Here is a 17,855-nt window from a genome sequence, read left to right on the forward strand (position 1 = left end):
CTTGGACATTTCATGTACAGGAGGCAATAAAGTCCCTTTTGTGTTCAAGCTGGCTTGAGCTGCTTTTCTATCATTTGTGATTCAAAGAATCCTGACCAATACAGTGACTAAAAGCTTCTCTCTCATTTCTTTGGCAGGAATTTTCAAAACACTTCAAAATTTAAAGCGGTTTGTTTCTAAGATAGTTCCACAGGGCGGCTGCTGCTGCTGCTAAGTTGCTTCAGTCGTGTCCAACTCTGTGTGACCCCATAGATGGCAGCCCACCAGGCTCCCCTGTCCCTGGGATTCTCAAAGCAAGAACACTGGAGTGGGCTGCCATTTCCTTCTCCATCCACAGGGCTGGGTTTGCTCAAACCAATATTCAACAGGATAGCTACAAGAGGGTAGGGATGGGCTGGAAATGGGGGTGTCCCCCAACAATACCAGGCTTTGGTTGTGCCAGAAGCTGATGTTCACTGGTTCACTGAGGTTGCTCACGTATCCATGGCTCAGCTGGGCCCCCAGAACATAGTTATTGAGCAGAGATGAGTTGATGTCTTTCTGGAAGGGCAAGAGAAGAAGGGCTGACTGGAGGGAACACAAGGAGACCCTGGATGAAGTCCAAGAGCCTCCTCCCTGGATGAGAACAAGCAGCATGGCTTACATGTGCTCAGCTGTGCCAACCTCCCAGGCTTTGCACATTCTGCCCCTTTCACCTCCTCACAACCTCCACCCTCACTTCCCATTTGTTAAATGGATTCCAGCCTTGTACCCTCCACCTCACCCTACCCCAACTCACTTTCAAAGCCAAGCTTAAAAGGCACCTCCTCTGGAAGCCCTCCTGGATTGCTCCTTGGGAACCATCCTGACCTCACCCTGACTCATTCATCCCTTTGAATCTCTATGATTATACTTAACCTTGAGCTAAAATTAAGTCTCTAAGGTCCTGGTCTAATTGTTGAGATAGAGAGTTCTCTGAGGACAAAGATATTGTGACCTACTTGTCTGCCTCCTGTTTAGGGACAGGCACACACACAGAAGATTTCTTAAGTCTCATTTGCACATTATAATGGTGCCTTCCTACTATTCTGCTCAAATGGAGGCCCAGAGAGGGGCGCTAACTGGCTGAGGTTGCAGAAGGCCAGGAGGAGACATGGATGCCTGCAAAGCCCCCAGGAAGGGGCCAGCACCCACCCTTCATGGCCCACCAGCAGGGGCTGACCTGGAAAAAGCGGGTGCTGGAGAAGTAGATACAGATGAGACGAAGATCCCTAGAGCGGGTCCTGCAGGCATTCCGGGTCAGCTCGGCCGGGAACTGCATGGCGTGCTGGGGCCGGGCCTGCAGAGGGCCAGAGACAGGCTGGGCCCCATGTCCACAGTCCTCCGGACCCACAGCACCTTCACTGTTCCCCACTCACCAGGGAGCCCTCCCGGCCTTGCCCTCAGGCACTTCCTATCTTGGAGCCTCCACCCACAGAACCCTCTCCTGCCAGGCTGCACCTCCACCCAAACTTGCGAGATCCTAGGCCTTCCCTTCAGGCTGTTCTGGTCTTGAGCTGGGGTCTTTTCTCCCACTCAAGTGGGGCCCTGAGGATGGAACATCAGCACCCAACACCCAGGCATTCTGCAGGAATCACACCAGGGCCCTCAAAGGGGGCTACCTCACCCCAGGAACCTGCAAAAGCAGGAAATCAACCCTGAATATTCATTGGAAGGACTGATGCTGAAGCTGAAGCTCCAGTACTTTGGGCACTTGGTGTGAAGAACTGATTCATTGGAAAAGACCCTGATGCTGGGAAAGATTGAAGGCAGGAGGAGAAGGGGATGAGAGGACAAGATGGTTGGATGGCATCACTGACTCAAGGGACATGAGTTTGAGCAAACTCCGGGAGACAATGAAGGACAGGGAAGCCTGGTGTGCTGCAGCCCATGGGGTCACAAAGAGTTGGACACGAATGGGCGACTGAACAACAACTCACAGCTATTAAGGCAGAGTCCAAAGCCCGGACTGGTGGGAAGGCAGGTGATAGACCCTGGGGAAAGTCCAGACCTTCAACCCCTGGAGCATTTGTGGGGTTGAGGCTCTGGGTACCCTCAATCCCTGGGCATCTCTGACCTGGGGGACCTTCTCCAGAGCGGCACTGCTCAGAGAGAGGCCAGAGAAGTTGCAGTTCAGCTTGAAGGCCAGTGCCTGGATGATTTGCGTCTGCAAGGTGAGGTTGTGGCCCCCGAAGCTGGCATTGAGCAGCCTCAACTCTAGGCCATGAATGAGCCTGAGGGTTAGAGAGACAGCCAGAGCCCTGGAGTAAGGATGGAAGCAAGAGGGACCCTCCACAGCCTCCCCCATCCCATACCCCTGTCACTCCCAACTCCAAACATCTGCACACACAGTGTTCCTGGCACACTCTTACCTCTTCACCAGCTCCCCCATCTCCTTCTTCCATTAACTCTTGCTTGGGTCCCATTTTATTGCCACCTCCTCCAAGAAGCCTTCCCTGGCTGCTCCCCACTGGCTGAAATGCCCCACAGTCCCTACACTTCCCTGTTAAGTCATCAGCATTAGCCTGTCACCCTGAGCACCTAGGGTTTTGAGTCAGAGACCTTGGAGAGCCCAGTCCATTCTTGGAGCCCCTTTCCAGAAAAATGCACAGAGACCCACGATTCTGCACTGGTTTCATGGCACCCACGGCTGAGGACCCTCAACCAGACAGTAAACTCAATGAGAACAGGGGTGCGTCCATCCCACAGCTCCAGAGCTTGGTGCCTGGCACATGGTAGGTACTCAGTAAATGAGTGTTGAATAAATGAATGAGCAGTCTACACTGGAGTGACCCTGGGCCACTGAGTCAAGATACAGGCTGCGGGTGGAGGCAGAGCGGACTCTGGGCAGGCCAGGAGGGATGCCCGACTCACTCAGCAGAAGATGTGCTGATCCTGCTCCTGGCTGCCACCTCCATTTTCTCCATCCAGTGCAGGGTCTCCTGGGACGCCTCTGCGAGGAGCGAGTCCAACAACCACCTCAGCCTCTGTCCACAGCTGTCCCCCCCAGCATCCCCCACCCCTGGCCATCCCTTGGCCTCTGGCTCTTCTGCCCCAGGCTGCTGCCCCAGGGCAGAAGTGCCCTCTTTTCAGTCTCCCTTGGTTTGAGGCCACCCCCACTTCACATCAAAGTCAGGGGTCCGGGCTAGGATGGCTCTTGCAGCTCAGGGAAGCCCTCTTACCTGCCGTCCTGCTCTGAGACACCAAGAGGCACAGGTAGAGGAAAGGGGCCCAGCAGCAATTCATGTTGTGTATCAAATTTCCTCCAGGAACTGGCTCCCACCCTGGAAAACGTGCATGTCTCGTGACCACAGTAAATGAGCCTCCTCTCACCCTAGGCATCTGGCCTGTCCCTAGATTAGCAGGGCAGCATCTTACCTGATCCTCACACTCCTGCATTCCACAGATGTGGAAACCACGGCTCACAGAGCAAGGGGCTTGCTTCAAGTGAGGCTGCCTGAAGCCAGATCTCCTTGAAACCCAAATCCTGGACCATTTTTACCAAACCCTGCCATTCGCAGCTCTGTCTGAGTCACTCCCTCCTCCCAAAAAATGGTCTCTCTGGGGACCTCCCCAGGACTCTGACCTCACCCATGGGAAAGTTGGGAGTTGCTTGTCATTAACCCTGTCCAGTCCTGTCATTCACCCACCATGTGACTTTGGGCAAGAATCTGAATCTCTCTGATGAAACTGCCAGCAGCAGCCGCTGTGGGGAATTGGAAAATTAGAAGGGAAAAAGCAAGAACAAAGAGTTTTGGGAGAAGGATAGTTTTGATGACAATCATGGATGATCAGGGGCCACCAAGAATCACGACAGCTGGAGGACAACAGGAGAACCACTGCCTTTGTCCACAAAGAATTCCCCCAATGCCCATTTTAAAGTAGAACGTGATTCGAACATATTCTTCAGTACTGTATTCAACATTTGCTTTGAAACCTCATCTTCCTTTTCACCTATTTTTGTGACTGCCAGAAACCACAGCAGCTGCTAGTTATGAATTAAGATATCAGGCTCAAATTTGTGAAACTAAATCCAATGATTTGGTTTTTTTAAGAAAAGGATCCTGTCCCTTTCTGCCATAATTTCCCTCAGGTTTAAAATGAATGGACCAATTTCTGCTTAAACATAGCAAATTTATGTCTGCCCCTGAAACTCCACTAAAATGAGACTGAATGGGACATCCCTGGTTGTCCAGTGGTTGAGACTCTGTGCTTCCAATGCAGGGGACAGGAGTTCCATCCCTGGTTGGGAACTAAGATCCCACATGTATAGTGAGGCCAAACATTTGTTTTAGTTAAGAAAAAAAAAAGAAAACAAATTTCTAAAAACTAAAAAAACAACATGAGAGTGAATGAATAAAACAGACACAAAGCCACGAAAGACAGAACAATGGGAAAGAAGACAACAGCAGACGAGCGATATCAGTAAAACTTTGGCGGTTACAAAGCCGGTGGCTACCTGGTTTTAAAAAAATAAAAGCAGACCGTGAAATGTTGAACCCAAGTGCTTGTGTCAGGGAGAAGTGAGTACAGGGGGTGTGGGGTCAGTGAGGGACAGGGAGAAGGCAGCGAGGTCAACCACGGGGGAACTTAGGAACTAGAGGCTTTGGAATCTCTGAAGGCGGGATGGAGGGTGAGGCTACACATGGGGGGTGGGGGCTGTTGGTTGTGAATCTTTAAAAGGACCAGCTGGGTCTCCATATCTCCTCTGTCACCTGGAACATCCAGGAGCCTTCCTCACCACCTTCCCCTCCCCAACCCTGTCCCAGCTCAAAGTACGTTCCCTGAGACAGTGCACCAGAGAGACTCGGAAGAGTCCCATTCTGCGGGGTGCCATTCTGGTACAGGAAAATGAAGCCACATCCCCTCTCCACCGCCTCCTCCAGTCAGCTTCCGGAAGACTGCAGCAGCCAGGTAATGATGCTCCAAGGCAGGAGAAAATTTTTCTCTGAAGAACCAATCATGCCAAGAAAATTATCCTCTAGTTACTGACATTTTGGTGCTCCTTAATATAGCGGCAAAGACCAAACTTACGGTGAAGCTTCACCAGTTACCAAGCCCTACCAGGCAATTAAGTTTTTAGTGCCAAGGATCCCTCGGTTCAGTTCAGTTCAGTCGCTCAGTCGTGTTGGACTCTTTGTGACCCCATGGACTGGAGCACACCAGGCCTCCCTGTCCATCACCAACTCCTGGAGTTCACTCAGACTCACGTCCATTGAGTCAGTGATACCATCCAGCCATCTTATCCTCTCTCATCCCCTTCCCCTCCTGCCCCCAATCCCTCCCAGCATCAGAGTCTTTTCCAATGAGTCAACTCTTTGCATGAGGTGGCCAAAGTACTGGAGTTTCAGCTTTAGCATCATTCCTTCCAAAGAAATTCCAGGGCTGATCTCCTTTAGAATGGACTGGTTAGATCTCCTTGCAGTCCAAGGGACTCTCAAGAGTCTTCTCCAACACCACAGTTCAAAAGCATCAATTCTTCAGCGCTCAGCCTTCTTCACAGTCCAACTCTCACATCCATACATGACCATTGGAAAAACCATAGCCTTGACTAGACAGACCTTTGTTGGCAAAGTAATGTCTCTGCTTTTGAATATGCTGTCTAGGTTGGTCATAACTTTCCTTCCAAGGAGTAAGCGTCTTTTAATTTCATGGCTGCAATCACCATCTGCAGTGATTTTGGAGCCCCAAAAATAAAGTCAGCCACTGTTTCCACTGTTTCCCCATCTATTTGCCATGAAGTGATGGGACCAGATGCCATAATCTGAGTTTTCTGAATGTTGAGCTTTAAGCCAACTTTTTCACTCTCCTCTTTCACTTTCAACAAGAGGCTTTTTAGTTCCTCTTCTTTCTGCCATAAGGGCAGTGTCATCTGCATATCTGAGGTGATTGATATTTCTCCCGGATTTTTTAAATGTACACCTTTCTCAGGAAGCTGCTGGAGGATGTGTTCCACAAAATGAGAGAGTAAATCATGAAAGAACACATAGGGTACAGGAAAACCCACCAGAAGAGATGGGAAGCTACTCCCCAGAAAATGCATGAAGAGAAGGCCCGGACTGATGACTGGGCAGCAGGCCTAGGGCACATCCCGTCCAGAAGGAAGCAGAAGACAATAGGTTTCCAGGAGGAACGTCTCAGTGTGTAAAAGAAGGAGGCGAATATACAGATTGTCTGACAGGTCTGAATACATAGGAAAATTATTTTGAGAAATGTCTTACAGAAAGCTTGCAAATGAAAAATAAAAAAGAAGCAATTAACTTCAGGAAAACCAAGTTGTACAGGAAAGAAAACGTAATCTTGCTACACAAACTGACATAAAGTATAAGATGTTTATAGCATTATAAAAACTTTTTTTGGCGGGGGGGGTGGGCTGTGTCACTCTCGCCACATCTTAGTTCCCTGACCAGGGATTGAACCCCAGGGAAAGTGCCAAGTCTTAACCACTGAACTGCCAGGGAATTCTCTATATTTTTAAAATTGTATAAAAACCATATAAAAATGATTTTGACTTCCATTTATGATGTAGAGAGCCACAAGGGAACATCACTCCCATCTTGACCATGGGAAAAGCCAAATGATGTACAAAACTGGTTTTTTGAGCCTGTTAGAGAACTGAAGTCACAAAATAATCAGATAAACTGGTTTCCAATGGTTGATAAGCCCTTCGAAGATGAGGTGTTTCAGCTCAGTGGTTACCAAAAAAGCAGATAAGAACAACTGATACCATAATGGATTCTTTTTTTAACTCTTTATTTTATATTGGAGTATCGCCAATTAACAGTGTTGTGATAGATTCAGGTGGACAGCAAAGGGACTCAGCTATACATATACACGTATCCATTCTCCCCTAAACTTCCCTCCCATCCAGGCTGCCACATAACACTGAGCAGAGTTCCCTGTGCTATACGGTAGGTCCTTATTGCTTATCCATTTTATTTTTTCAATCATTCAGAAACATTGTTTAATAATATTCTTATCAAAATAAAACTTACAGAAAAGTTCACAAATCATGTATCTTGGTGAATTATCACTTGGGTTTCCTGGTGGCTCAGGCAGTAAAGAATCTGCAATGCAGGAAACCTAGGCTCGATCTTTGGGTCAGGAAGATCCCCTGGAAAAGGGAATGGCAACACACTCCAGTATTCTTGCCTAGAGAATTCCATGGACAGAGGAGCCTGGCGGGCTACAGTCCATGGGGCCGCAAAGAGTTGGACACGACTGAGTAGTTAACACACTTTATCCATTTCAAATATAGCAATGTGTACGTGTCCATCTCAAACTCCCTAACTAGCCCTTCTCTCCGTCCTTCCCCTCTGGTAACCACAAGTTCGTTCCCTAACCTGTGAGTCTGTTTCTGGTTTTTAAGTAAGTTCATTTGTATAATTTATTTTTAGATTCTGAATATAAGGGATAGCATATGATCTTAGTGAATTCGTAAAGGCTGAGTATGAATGAGAATGCCAGTTTAAAACCACTGAGAGCCCCAGACACAAGGGGTGTCTAAATCCACTTGACCATTTCTTCCCACAGTCCTCTGCTGGTGCTCATGAGGATGACTGGGGGTGGGGCAGGGACCTGAGAGGGCCCCTGTGGTGACATGGGCATGCTGAGGTTTGAGGGTGAAGCCTATATGAGCCCCAGGCCATGTGTGAGTACGTGATGGTGACTGGCTGCTGCGAGAGACAGACATCTGCGCCCTGGCCTTGCCGTAATGAGACCCACATCCATAGGTCCCTGACTTGTTATAAGGAAAAGGTCTGCTGCCTCTGGCGGAGAAGTGAAAAAAACCAACAAGAGACTTCTCTGGTGGTCCAGTGGTTCAGACTCCACACTTTCAATGCAGGGGGCACAAGTTTGACCCCTGGTCAGGAAACTAAGATTCCACATGCAGCACAGTGCAGCCAAATAAAAACCACCTACCCCAGACCCTGCATGGACATTAGGCAAAAGCTATCTGCCACTGGTATGGAGTGGCCAAACCCACTAGTGCCCAGGATTTTGCACTGTTATAAAACAAGGGGCTGCTTGCTGCTGCTGCTGCTGCTGTGAGAAAGGCAGGAACTTCATTCACACCTCAGACGCCTCCACCAATACATGGCAGGGTTTGGGCTCCATGAGGGTAAAGGAGAAGTCAGCCAGCACTGAAGAAGAGGCAGAAGTTGCCAGTCACTGAATGAGAAATGGGAAAGCTAAGAAAGCCCTGGTCGTGGGGCTCAGGCACAAAGCTACCTAAGACCGAAACTTAGAGCAAGAGAACCAGAAATCTACTGCTTCCATCAAAAATTTTGCACCAAGTAATAAGCAACAGCTGTCTACCACTGGCAAAGGGGCCAGAACACAAAGAAAGATTCCCTCTGTGTTGCATGCATGCAAGGATGAAAGTGGAGTAGGATTACTGAGAAAATCCATGCGGGACGCAAGGGCTCACACTAAACACAGAGTAATGTCCATCCCTCACTGGAGAAATGTGATGCTTATGCTGCAGAGAAGGTACCTGCAACAACAAGACTGTAACCCAAATCGACCACAGACTAGACTGACTCAGTGAATGCCCTCTACTTAAGCCACGACATAAGAAATACCCCTACTTTTGGTGATAGGCATAATTTGGGATAGGCATAATTATAATTTACCTCACTACTGTGCTTTCACACAATGCCTTGGTATTCAGTCAAAGCTTATAACACACACATAAAATCAAGAAAAAAGAAAATACTCTTTGTCAAAAGATAAAAGAGACAAGAGAAGTAGAGCCAGAGATGACCAAAATATTAAAACTATCAGATAGGGACTTAAAGATACATGGGTATGGAAAAGCAGGTGGTGGAAAGGTATACTCCTAAGGACAGATAGGAAATTTCAGGAGAGCAATGGAAACTATTAAGGAGAGACAGGTAGAAATGAAATACTCAATATCATTGATAAAGAATTTCTTCAATTGTGAAGTGAAAAAAAGTGTTAGTTGCTCAGTTGTGTCCAACTCTTTGTGACCTCATGGACTGTAGCCTGCTAGGCTCCTCTGTCCATGGAATTCTCCAGGCAAGAATTCTGGAGTGGATTGCCATTCCCTTTTTCAGGGGATCTTCCTGACCCAGGGATGGAACCCAGGTCTCCTGCATTGCAGGAAGATTCTTTGCCATCTGAGCCATTGAAGGCCTATTAATCAGCAAACCAGACACAGCAAAGTAATCAGTGAATTTGAAGATAGAACAATATAAATAATCTGAATTGAAACACAAAGAGTAAGAAAAGTCAAAATAAAACTCAAATTGGTAGGACAAGAGCAGATGGTCTAATAAACATGTAATATGAGTCCCAAAAGGAAGAGAAAGAACATAGAAGAAATCTTTAAAGAGATAATGGCTGCATTTTTTTCCAAAATTAGTGAAAGACAACATACTACAGATTTAAGAAGTTCTATAAAACTTAGCAGAATAAATATAAAGAAACCACACCTAGACATACAGTCAAACTGATGCAAAACCAAAGATTAAAAAAATCTTGAAGACAGAGAGAAAAAGAAATAATAGATACAGAAGATAAGAAATAAAACAAGAGACTTCTCAAGAAACTATACAAACCAGAAGATAACACAACTACATATTTCAAGAAAAATGTGTTAACCTAGAATTTGATGCCCAGTGGAAATATGTTTCAAAAATTAAAATCAAATAAGGACTGTTTCAGATGAGCAATGGCTTAAAAAAATTCATTTCCAGCAGCTGTGCTGTGCTTAGTCGCTCAGTCGTGTCCAACTCTTTGCAACCCCATGGACTGTAGCCCACCAGCCTCCTCTGTCCAGGCAAGAGTACTGAACTGGAATGCCATGCCCTCCTCCAGGGGATCTTCCCAACCCAGGGATCAAATTCAGGTCTCCTGCATTGCGGGTGGATTCTTTACCATCTGAGCCACCAGGGAAGTTCAAGAATACTGGAGTTGGTAGCCTCTCCCTTCTCCAGAGGACCTTCCCAACCCAGGAATTGAACCAGGGTCTCCTGCATTGCAGGAGGATTCTTAACCAGGTGAGCTACCAAAAAGCCCCATTTCCAGCAGACCTGCACTAAAAGAAATATTAAAGGAAATTCTTTTGGCAGAAGAACATTTATACCAGATGAAAACATGGACCTACACAGAGAAATGGAGTGTTGAAACTGATAAAAATATGTCAAATACAGAATGAATTTTCTCAATTTTAACATCTGTCTAATGTAAAAATGTCTAATGTAAAAATGGCAACACTATATTGTGAGGCCTCATAATACATGCAGAAATTTTAATGTACCACAAAAAATAGCACTATGGCCAAAAAACCACCTATATAAGGGAAAAGTGGATAGCTTGAATTTCATCAAAAATTAAAACTTCTAATCTTTGAAGATCATTGCTAAGAGAGTGAGAATACAAATTATAGACTGAGAGGAAATATTTGAAAACACAAATTTGAAAAAAAATGTGCATCTGGACTATATTGAGAATTCATAAAACTAAACAAGAAGACAAACAACCCAATAAAAAAGGCAAAAGATTTAAAGAGTCACTCAGCCAAAGAAGATACATAGATGCCAAAAAAGCACATGAAAAGATATTCAGTATCACTAGTCATTAGGGAAAGGCAAATAAAACCACAAAGAGAAGTCACTACACACCTTCTGGTGGAGCTAAAAACAAAATGACTGGTAATATCTTGTGTTACTGAGAATATACAACAGCTGAATTCTCATGCATGGATGGAAAGAATATAGAATGGGACAACTACTTTGAAAAAGGGCTTCCCTGGTGGCTCAGCAGTAAAGAATCTGCCTGCAATGTAGGAGTCTCAGGAGACACGGGTTCAGTCCCTGGTTTGGAAAGATCCTCCGGAGGAGGGCATGGCAACCCGCTCCATTATTCTTGCTAGAAAATCCCATGGACAGAGGAGCTTGGCGGGCTACAGTCCATGGGGTCGCAAAGGGTTGGACATGACTGAAGCAACTTAGCATGCACGCAGGCACTTTGAAAAATCTGAAAACAATACCAACTTCCATCAAGAGAATTCCCTGGCGGTCCAGTGGTTAGGACTCGGTGTTTTCACTGTCAAGGGCATGGATTCAATCCTGGTTGGGAAACTAAGATCCTACAAGCTGCACAGCACAGCCAAAACAATTGCATCCAATGGGGAAGATAAACAAACCGTGGTATATCCATACTGTGGGACACTACTCAGCAATAAAAAAGAATGAGCCACTGACACAGGCAACAAATGGCTGAGTCTCAAAATCAGTATGATAAGTGAAAGAAGCCAGACAAAAAGGAGTATGTATTTTATGATAGCATGTATATGATCTTCCAGAAAAGTAAAAGCTTCATGTGAGAGAACACATCCATAGTTTCCATGGGGTGGGAAAAAGGTAACTGACTATAAAAGGAGCCAAAGCAACTGTTCAGGGGGATGTGCTCCACTCAATGGCTCAGTCGTGTCCAACTCTCTGTGACCCCATGGACTAAAACTCACCAGGCTCATCTGTCTCTGGAATTCTCTAGGCAAGAATACTGGAGTGGGCAGCCATTCCCTTCTCCAGAGGATCTTCCCGACCCAAGGATTGAACCCGAGTCTCCTGAGTCTCCTGCTTTGGCAAGCAGTTTCTTTACCACTGAGCTACCTGGAAAGTGGGGATGGAAATAGTATATATCTGGACTGAGATAGAATGTATGTAGGACTCCAAGTATTTGTCAAAACTCATCAAACTACTCTCCAAAAGTGTGAGTTTAATAAATAAAATAAATCAACTAAACAAATAGAAAACTGTAGTAGGTGAAGCATCCGTCTATAAACCGAATTTTTGAGAGTCAAGCCAAAAATATAGTGAGAATATAGGGAAGAGGAAGTGGAAAGGTGTGGAGAGGATAAGGAAGCTCACCTTCCTCCTTCACAGAGGGAGAAAGTCACCAGAAATGCCCCACAGAGTTCCAGGAAGGGAGAACCACAGAACTCAAACACCTGTTTGATGGTAAAGGCAGAGAGAAGTAGTTAAGAGCATGACCTTTAATTTTGTTTTCTTTCTTCTTTTAAATCTTTTGGCCGTACCACTTGGCCTGTGGGATCCTAGTTCCCCAGGGATCAAACCTGTGCGCCTGATGGAAGTGCAGTCTTAACCACTGGACTGCCAGGGATGTCCCCATGACTTTCAAGTTTTTCGCCATTGGATTTGCAAATGTGGTATCACCCAGTGAGAGACAAGCACACCCCACTCCCCATGAGAGTGTCAAGAGTTCAGCCTTTTCAAGAGAATCATTGGACAACACACACTTTTCATTCTGAATAGCCTCTGATCCAGGAAACTCATTTTTGTGAATTTACCCTATGGAAATAAGAGGGCAAGCCAGGTAAAATACATAGAAAAGTATTTATAATACCATTGTTAATCATAAAAAAGCAAAAAACTATGTAAATGTTATTCCTCAATAGAGGAATAGTTACAAAAATTACAGTCCAATGCCACTCTGGAAAAGTTTGGTAATATATTATAAAACTAAATGTACCATATGACCCAGCGATCGCACTTTTGGGCATTTAACCCAGAGAAATCAAAACTCATGTTCACACCAAAACCTGCATAGGAGGCCTTATTCGCCATAGCCTCAAACTGAAGCAATCCCAATGTGCCTTCAATGAGTGAATGGTTAAACAAGCTCAGCCCAGCAATTAGAAAAATGTGTGACACACGACTTGGATGGGTCTCTAGGCAGTCATGCTGGGGGTGGGGGGGAAGCCAGTCTAAAAATGCGGCATTTCTATAATTTTATTTATTTGACATCCTTGAAATAAAAAAATTACAGAGATGGAGAACAGATTAGTAGTTGTCAGTGGTTTAGGGACTGGCGATGTTTCTAAGAAGCCTTGTGGTAACAGGAAGTCTTGTATCTTCCTTGTTATATAAGAATCTACACTTCATAAAATTGCATAGAATTAAACACACATACACACACACACCCATGTCAGTGTATAAAAGCTGATGAAATCTGAATAAAGGTTATGAATTGTACCAAAATCAATTTCCTGGCTCTGATGTTGTACCTTAGGTATGAAAGATGTTACCATGGAATAAGACTGGGTGAGATGTACACAAAAATTTTTGTGTACATTTTTTGCAACTTCTTGCTAATTTATCACCTTTTCAAAATTGAAAGTTAAATATAGTACAGTGGATCGCCATTTCATTACTAAGAATTATGATGTAAACAGCCGCATAGAAGAGGAGCACAGGATGTCACTGAGTGGAATACCATGCCTGCTGCTCATTTGCAATCCCATGGACTGCAGCCCACCAGGCTCCTCTGTTCATGGAATTCCCCAGGCAAAATACTGGAGAGGGTTGCCATTTCCTTCTCCTGGGGATCTTCCCAACCCAAGGATTGAACCCCCAACTCCTGTGTCTCCTGCATTGGCAGGCAGATTCTTAACCACTGTGCCACCTGGGAAGCCCATTGAATGGAAAGGACAGGTTAAAAATAGCTCGTATAACATACTCACTGTGGTATTTGAACTTTTCCACTGTGGTATTTGAACTTTTCCACTGTGGTATTTGAACTGTGGTGTTGGAGAAGACTCTTGAGAGTCCCTTGGACTGCAAGGAGATCCAACCAGTCCATCCTAAAGGAGACCAGTCCTGGGTGTTCATTGGAAGGAATGATGCTGACGCTGAAACTCCAATACCTCCAGGTGTTATTAACACCTGCCTTATTTGCTGCATGTGCAACTTCATTATCTGCCCATTTTTGTATTGGGTTAAACTTTTCCTTATCAACTTCTAGAAACTCTTTACATAATAGGAAAATTAGCTCTTTGTCTATTATATGAGTTGCAAATATCTTCCCTTGTTCGTCACTTGCCTTTTGACATTATATATGGTCTTTTTTTTTTTTTTTGCCAGGTAGCTTTCTTTATTTAATATAGAAATTTTCTATAATAAAAATTACCAGTGTTTTCTCTTTGGGCTTCTGGATTTTGAGTTTTAGGTAGAAAGACCTTCCCCATTCCAACATCATAAAGGAATTCACCTAAGATTCTTCTAATACTTTTAAGGTTTCATTTTTTTATATTTGGAATTCCCAGTCCATTTGTGTTGACCTAGAGTATGCAATATGGATTCAAATTTTTTCTGGTGGTTACCCATTTGTCTTAACACTATTTTTTTGGCTGCATCACGTGACTTGACTTGTATGATCTTAATTCCCCAACCTATGCCCCTGCAGTGGAAGCACAGAGTCCTAACCACTGGATCCTGGGGAATTCCCTTAATGCTATATATTAATATGTATGTTTATTTTTATTTTAAAAGAGAATAAAGACTATGGAGTCAGAGTGTTGGGTTCTTATTTGTTTGGCTATTAGGTTAATATTTGAGTTTTAGGTAGAAAGACCTTCCCCATTCCAGCATTATAAAGGAATTCTCCTAAGTTCCTGCTAATACTAATACTTTTAACGTTTCATTTTTTAATTTTCATTTGGGCAATTCACTTACCCTCTCAGGACCTCAGAGATCAAAAGAAATGATTTAGGGGGGCAAAGGAAACCACTGAATAAGATCATCTGGAATATTTCTGGTGAGAAAACTGAGAACCCAAGAATGCAAAAAAGATTCCCTTGGGAGTACAGATGGGGAAAATGAGGCTCAGCCAGTGGTGTGGACTTGACCTCCAGGGTCTGGACCCTAAGACTGGGTCCCCAGGCCCTTGGCCATGCTGCTGCCAGACAGACATAGGGGGAAGAGGAGTTTAATCCCCCCACCCAGCTGGGGAAATTAAGGCCAAAGCAGAAGTGATCCCTCCCCCAAGCAACCAAATAGAAGCTATGGTTTCCATCCCCTTTCCCAGGAGCAAACCACAATCTTCACTTCTGCTTGCAACCTCCTACATCCCCCTCCCCATCCTTTCAGAGAGACCACCACTCACCATTACCCCACACCCTCAGCCATCTCATTCTCATTCAGCCATCTCAAATAGCACAATTCACTATTTGAAGCCTTATAGGAAATAGGAGGGGGCTTCCCAGGTGGCGCCAGTGGTAAAGAACCCACCTGCCAATGCAGGGGACTCAGGTTCGATCCCTGGGAGGGGAAGATACCCTAGAGGAAGGCATGGCAACCCACTCCAGTATCCTTGCCTGGAGAATCCCATGGACAGAGGAGCCTGCTGAGCTACCGTCTATAAGTTTGCACAGAGTTAAACACGACTGAAGCAACTTAGCACACAGCACAGGAAACAGGACCCCCTTACCTGACTCCCAGGAAGGTTCCCCCTGACAGTGGAAAAACTGAATACCACACAAGAATTTGCCTGGCGTTCTTCAGCAGGCCAGTGTGCAAGCTGAAACACAAACCCAGACTCCAAGTCAAGTGCTCTCCCCTGAGATATGCTGCAGCTTCCAAAAGGTGGCCGGGAGGCTGAGTTGCTACCAGGAAGAACATAACCCTAATCAGGTCAACAGAACATGAGGGGACAGGTGGCACGCAGAGCAGAGCCTTTGGGAGATGTAAATTCTATAACTAGTTCCGTTTCAGCACCTGAGCTGTGAAGTTAGGCAAGGAACTTGACCTTTCTGTGCTGCACGCTTTCTCAACTGTAAAATGAGGCCAAGGTCATCTATTTCCTAGGGCATGCATGCTAAGTTGCTTCAGTCGTGTCCAACTCTTTGAGACCCTGTGAACTGTAGCCTACTCTCTGTCCATGGGATTCTCCAGGCAAGAATATTGGAGTGGATTGCCTATGCCCTCCTCCAGGGGATCTTCCCAACCCAGGGATTGAATCCACGTCTCTTATGTCTCCTGCATTGGCAGGCAAGTTCTTTACTTCTGGCACCACCTGAGAAGCACATTTCCCAGAGACAGAGACTCAACCATATCCACGATCCGCACTCCTGGGAATCTGAGGCTCTAACCCAGATTCCCAGCCAGGAATACACTGAGCAGGAGAACCTCTGCCTTCCTCTCCCTCTCCAGAGCTGGCTGTGTACCACCCTCTCCCCAACAGTACTAGAGCCCACTGAGCCAATGTGCTCCTGGGTAGGGCCCCACGTGCTCCTCCCAACAGCTGCTCCTGCCAACCACAGACTGGAATTCCCACCTCCGCCTCCCCCACGGCCTGGGTGAAAGTGAACCTGTGGTCTCTGCAGGGAAGTCCTGACAGGTGCTATTATTTCCCAAAAGGAGGTCCCACGAGGGCCCAACAGGGGGGTCTATGACCCAATCAGACCCAGAGCCTTTGCCTGGAACACACTGTCTCAGGCTCTAATCCAGGGCACTCAGAGGAACTGCACCTGCTCTGATCTGCCCAACATCAACTCTGTGCCAGCCCCTCACCCCTGTCACCTGAGATGCAGGCTACTGGACTAGCCCCATTTTACAGATAAGGAAACTGAGGTCCAGAAAAGCAAAGTTCAATAACAGGCCACAAAGTGGGTAAGGGGAGTAAAGGTTTGAACCCAGAGCCTAACTACTCCTTAATTGAATTATCTATTTTTCAAAAACATAGATCTCAACAAAAAGATACTCATGTATAACACAGGGAACTATATTCAAAATCCTATGATAAACTATCTTGGGAACTTCCCTGACGGTCCGCTGGTTAAGAATCCGCCTGCCAATGCAGGGGACACAGGTTTGATTCCTGGCCCAGGAAGATCCCACATGCCTGGGGGTCAAATGAGCTGGCATACGGCAACGACTGAAGCCCACGCGTCCCAGAGCCCATGCTCTGCAACAAGGGAAGCCACTGCCGTGAGAAACCGTGTACCACACCCAGAGTACCCCCTGCTCACTTCAACTAGAGAAAGCCCACGGGCAGCCAAAAACTAACTGATTAATTAATTAATTAACTTTTAAAAACCATAATGGAAAAGAATATTTGAAAAAGAATGCATATATACCTGTAACGGAATCACTTTGCTGTACAACAGAAGTTAACATGACATTGTAAATCAAATATACTTCAAGTTAAAAAAGAAAAAAAGAAAAAAAGAAATATGTCCCCACCACCACTGGAAAACAAAAGAAAACCAAAAACATAGATCACTCCAGTCCTGAGATTAGGAGTTGCCATCAGAGGCCCAGGAACCGGTGAAGGGAAGGCAGGTGAGCCCCACCTTGCTGCTCCAGGGATGTCACCAGCCCAACAACCACCCAGGCAGGGGTGCGCCCAGTGCCTGCTGGGGACCCAAGGGTCAGGACAGAGTCTAGGAAGAGCGGGCCATGGAGAGACTCAGACAGAAGGGCTGACCTGTGCGGCTGCTGCTGTCTCGCTGCCCGCGGCTGCCTTCTGCAGGAAGAAGGGGAAGTTGGGAACCTCTGTGCTGCGGGCAGGCGGCCTCTGCTCATTCACCCTACTCCGGCACAGCACACGCTCCCTGCACTTCTTCTTTCACTAGAAGAAGCCTGTTTGTTGCATCCCGAGCTGATAGCCACACCCAGCTCACCCTTTGATAGCAAACCCCCCAGAGCCTGCAGCACTTCCTGGAGGCAGCTGCACATTTGCAGAGATACTGGGTGTCATGGAGAGAGAGGGAGGAGGCCAATGTTGGGGGCACCCTTCAGGGTTCAAGACCCACTCGGCTCTGAACTCTCGGGCCAGAGATGAGGGCTCTCTGGGTCTCAGTTTCCCCAGGAGTAGGAAAAGGAGAATGATCCCTGCCTGAGCCAAGGATCAATGAGGCGGATGATGGTAAAGACCTCAGGCAGGCATGGGGTCACGCTGCCTGGGTTCCAACCCCAGGCCCACCATTTCCTGGCTGGGTAACTTGGCTCAAGTGATGGAAACTCTCTGAGCCTCAGTTTCCCCTCTGCACAATGGAGACAGTGACA

At 46.2% G+C, this 17,855-nt stretch overlaps 1 protein-coding gene across 2 annotated transcripts in view; it reads right to left on the reverse strand.

Moving 5' to 3' along the window:
- The window catches only part of ADGRG5 (adhesion G protein-coupled receptor G5), a 28,092-nt gene extending 10,687 nt beyond the window's left edge, over positions 1-17,405 (reverse strand). For both annotated transcript variants that reach the window (XM_005899887.3, XM_070388369.1), the window contains exons 1-6: positions 17,275-17,405; positions 3,201-3,302; positions 2,893-2,971; positions 2,096-2,252; positions 1,202-1,318; positions 424-540 (exon numbers count right to left, since the gene is read on the reverse strand). In XM_005899887.3, coding sequence (XP_005899949.2) covers positions 424-540; positions 1,202-1,318; positions 2,096-2,252; positions 2,893-2,971; positions 3,201-3,264 — 534 coding nt within the window. In that variant the 5' untranslated portion in view covers positions 3,265-3,302; positions 17,275-17,405. The remainder of the gene's footprint in view (positions 1-423; positions 541-1,201; positions 1,319-2,095; positions 2,253-2,892; positions 2,972-3,200; positions 3,303-17,274) is intronic.
- Positions 17,406-17,855: the final 450 nt, after the last annotated feature.

The sequence above is a fragment of the Bos mutus genome, chromosome 18 (genome assembly GCF_027580195.1).
Source record: "Bos mutus isolate GX-2022 chromosome 18, NWIPB_WYAK_1.1, whole genome shotgun sequence".
In the NCBI taxonomy this organism is placed as follows: Eukaryota; Metazoa; Chordata; class Mammalia; order Artiodactyla; family Bovidae; genus Bos; species Bos mutus.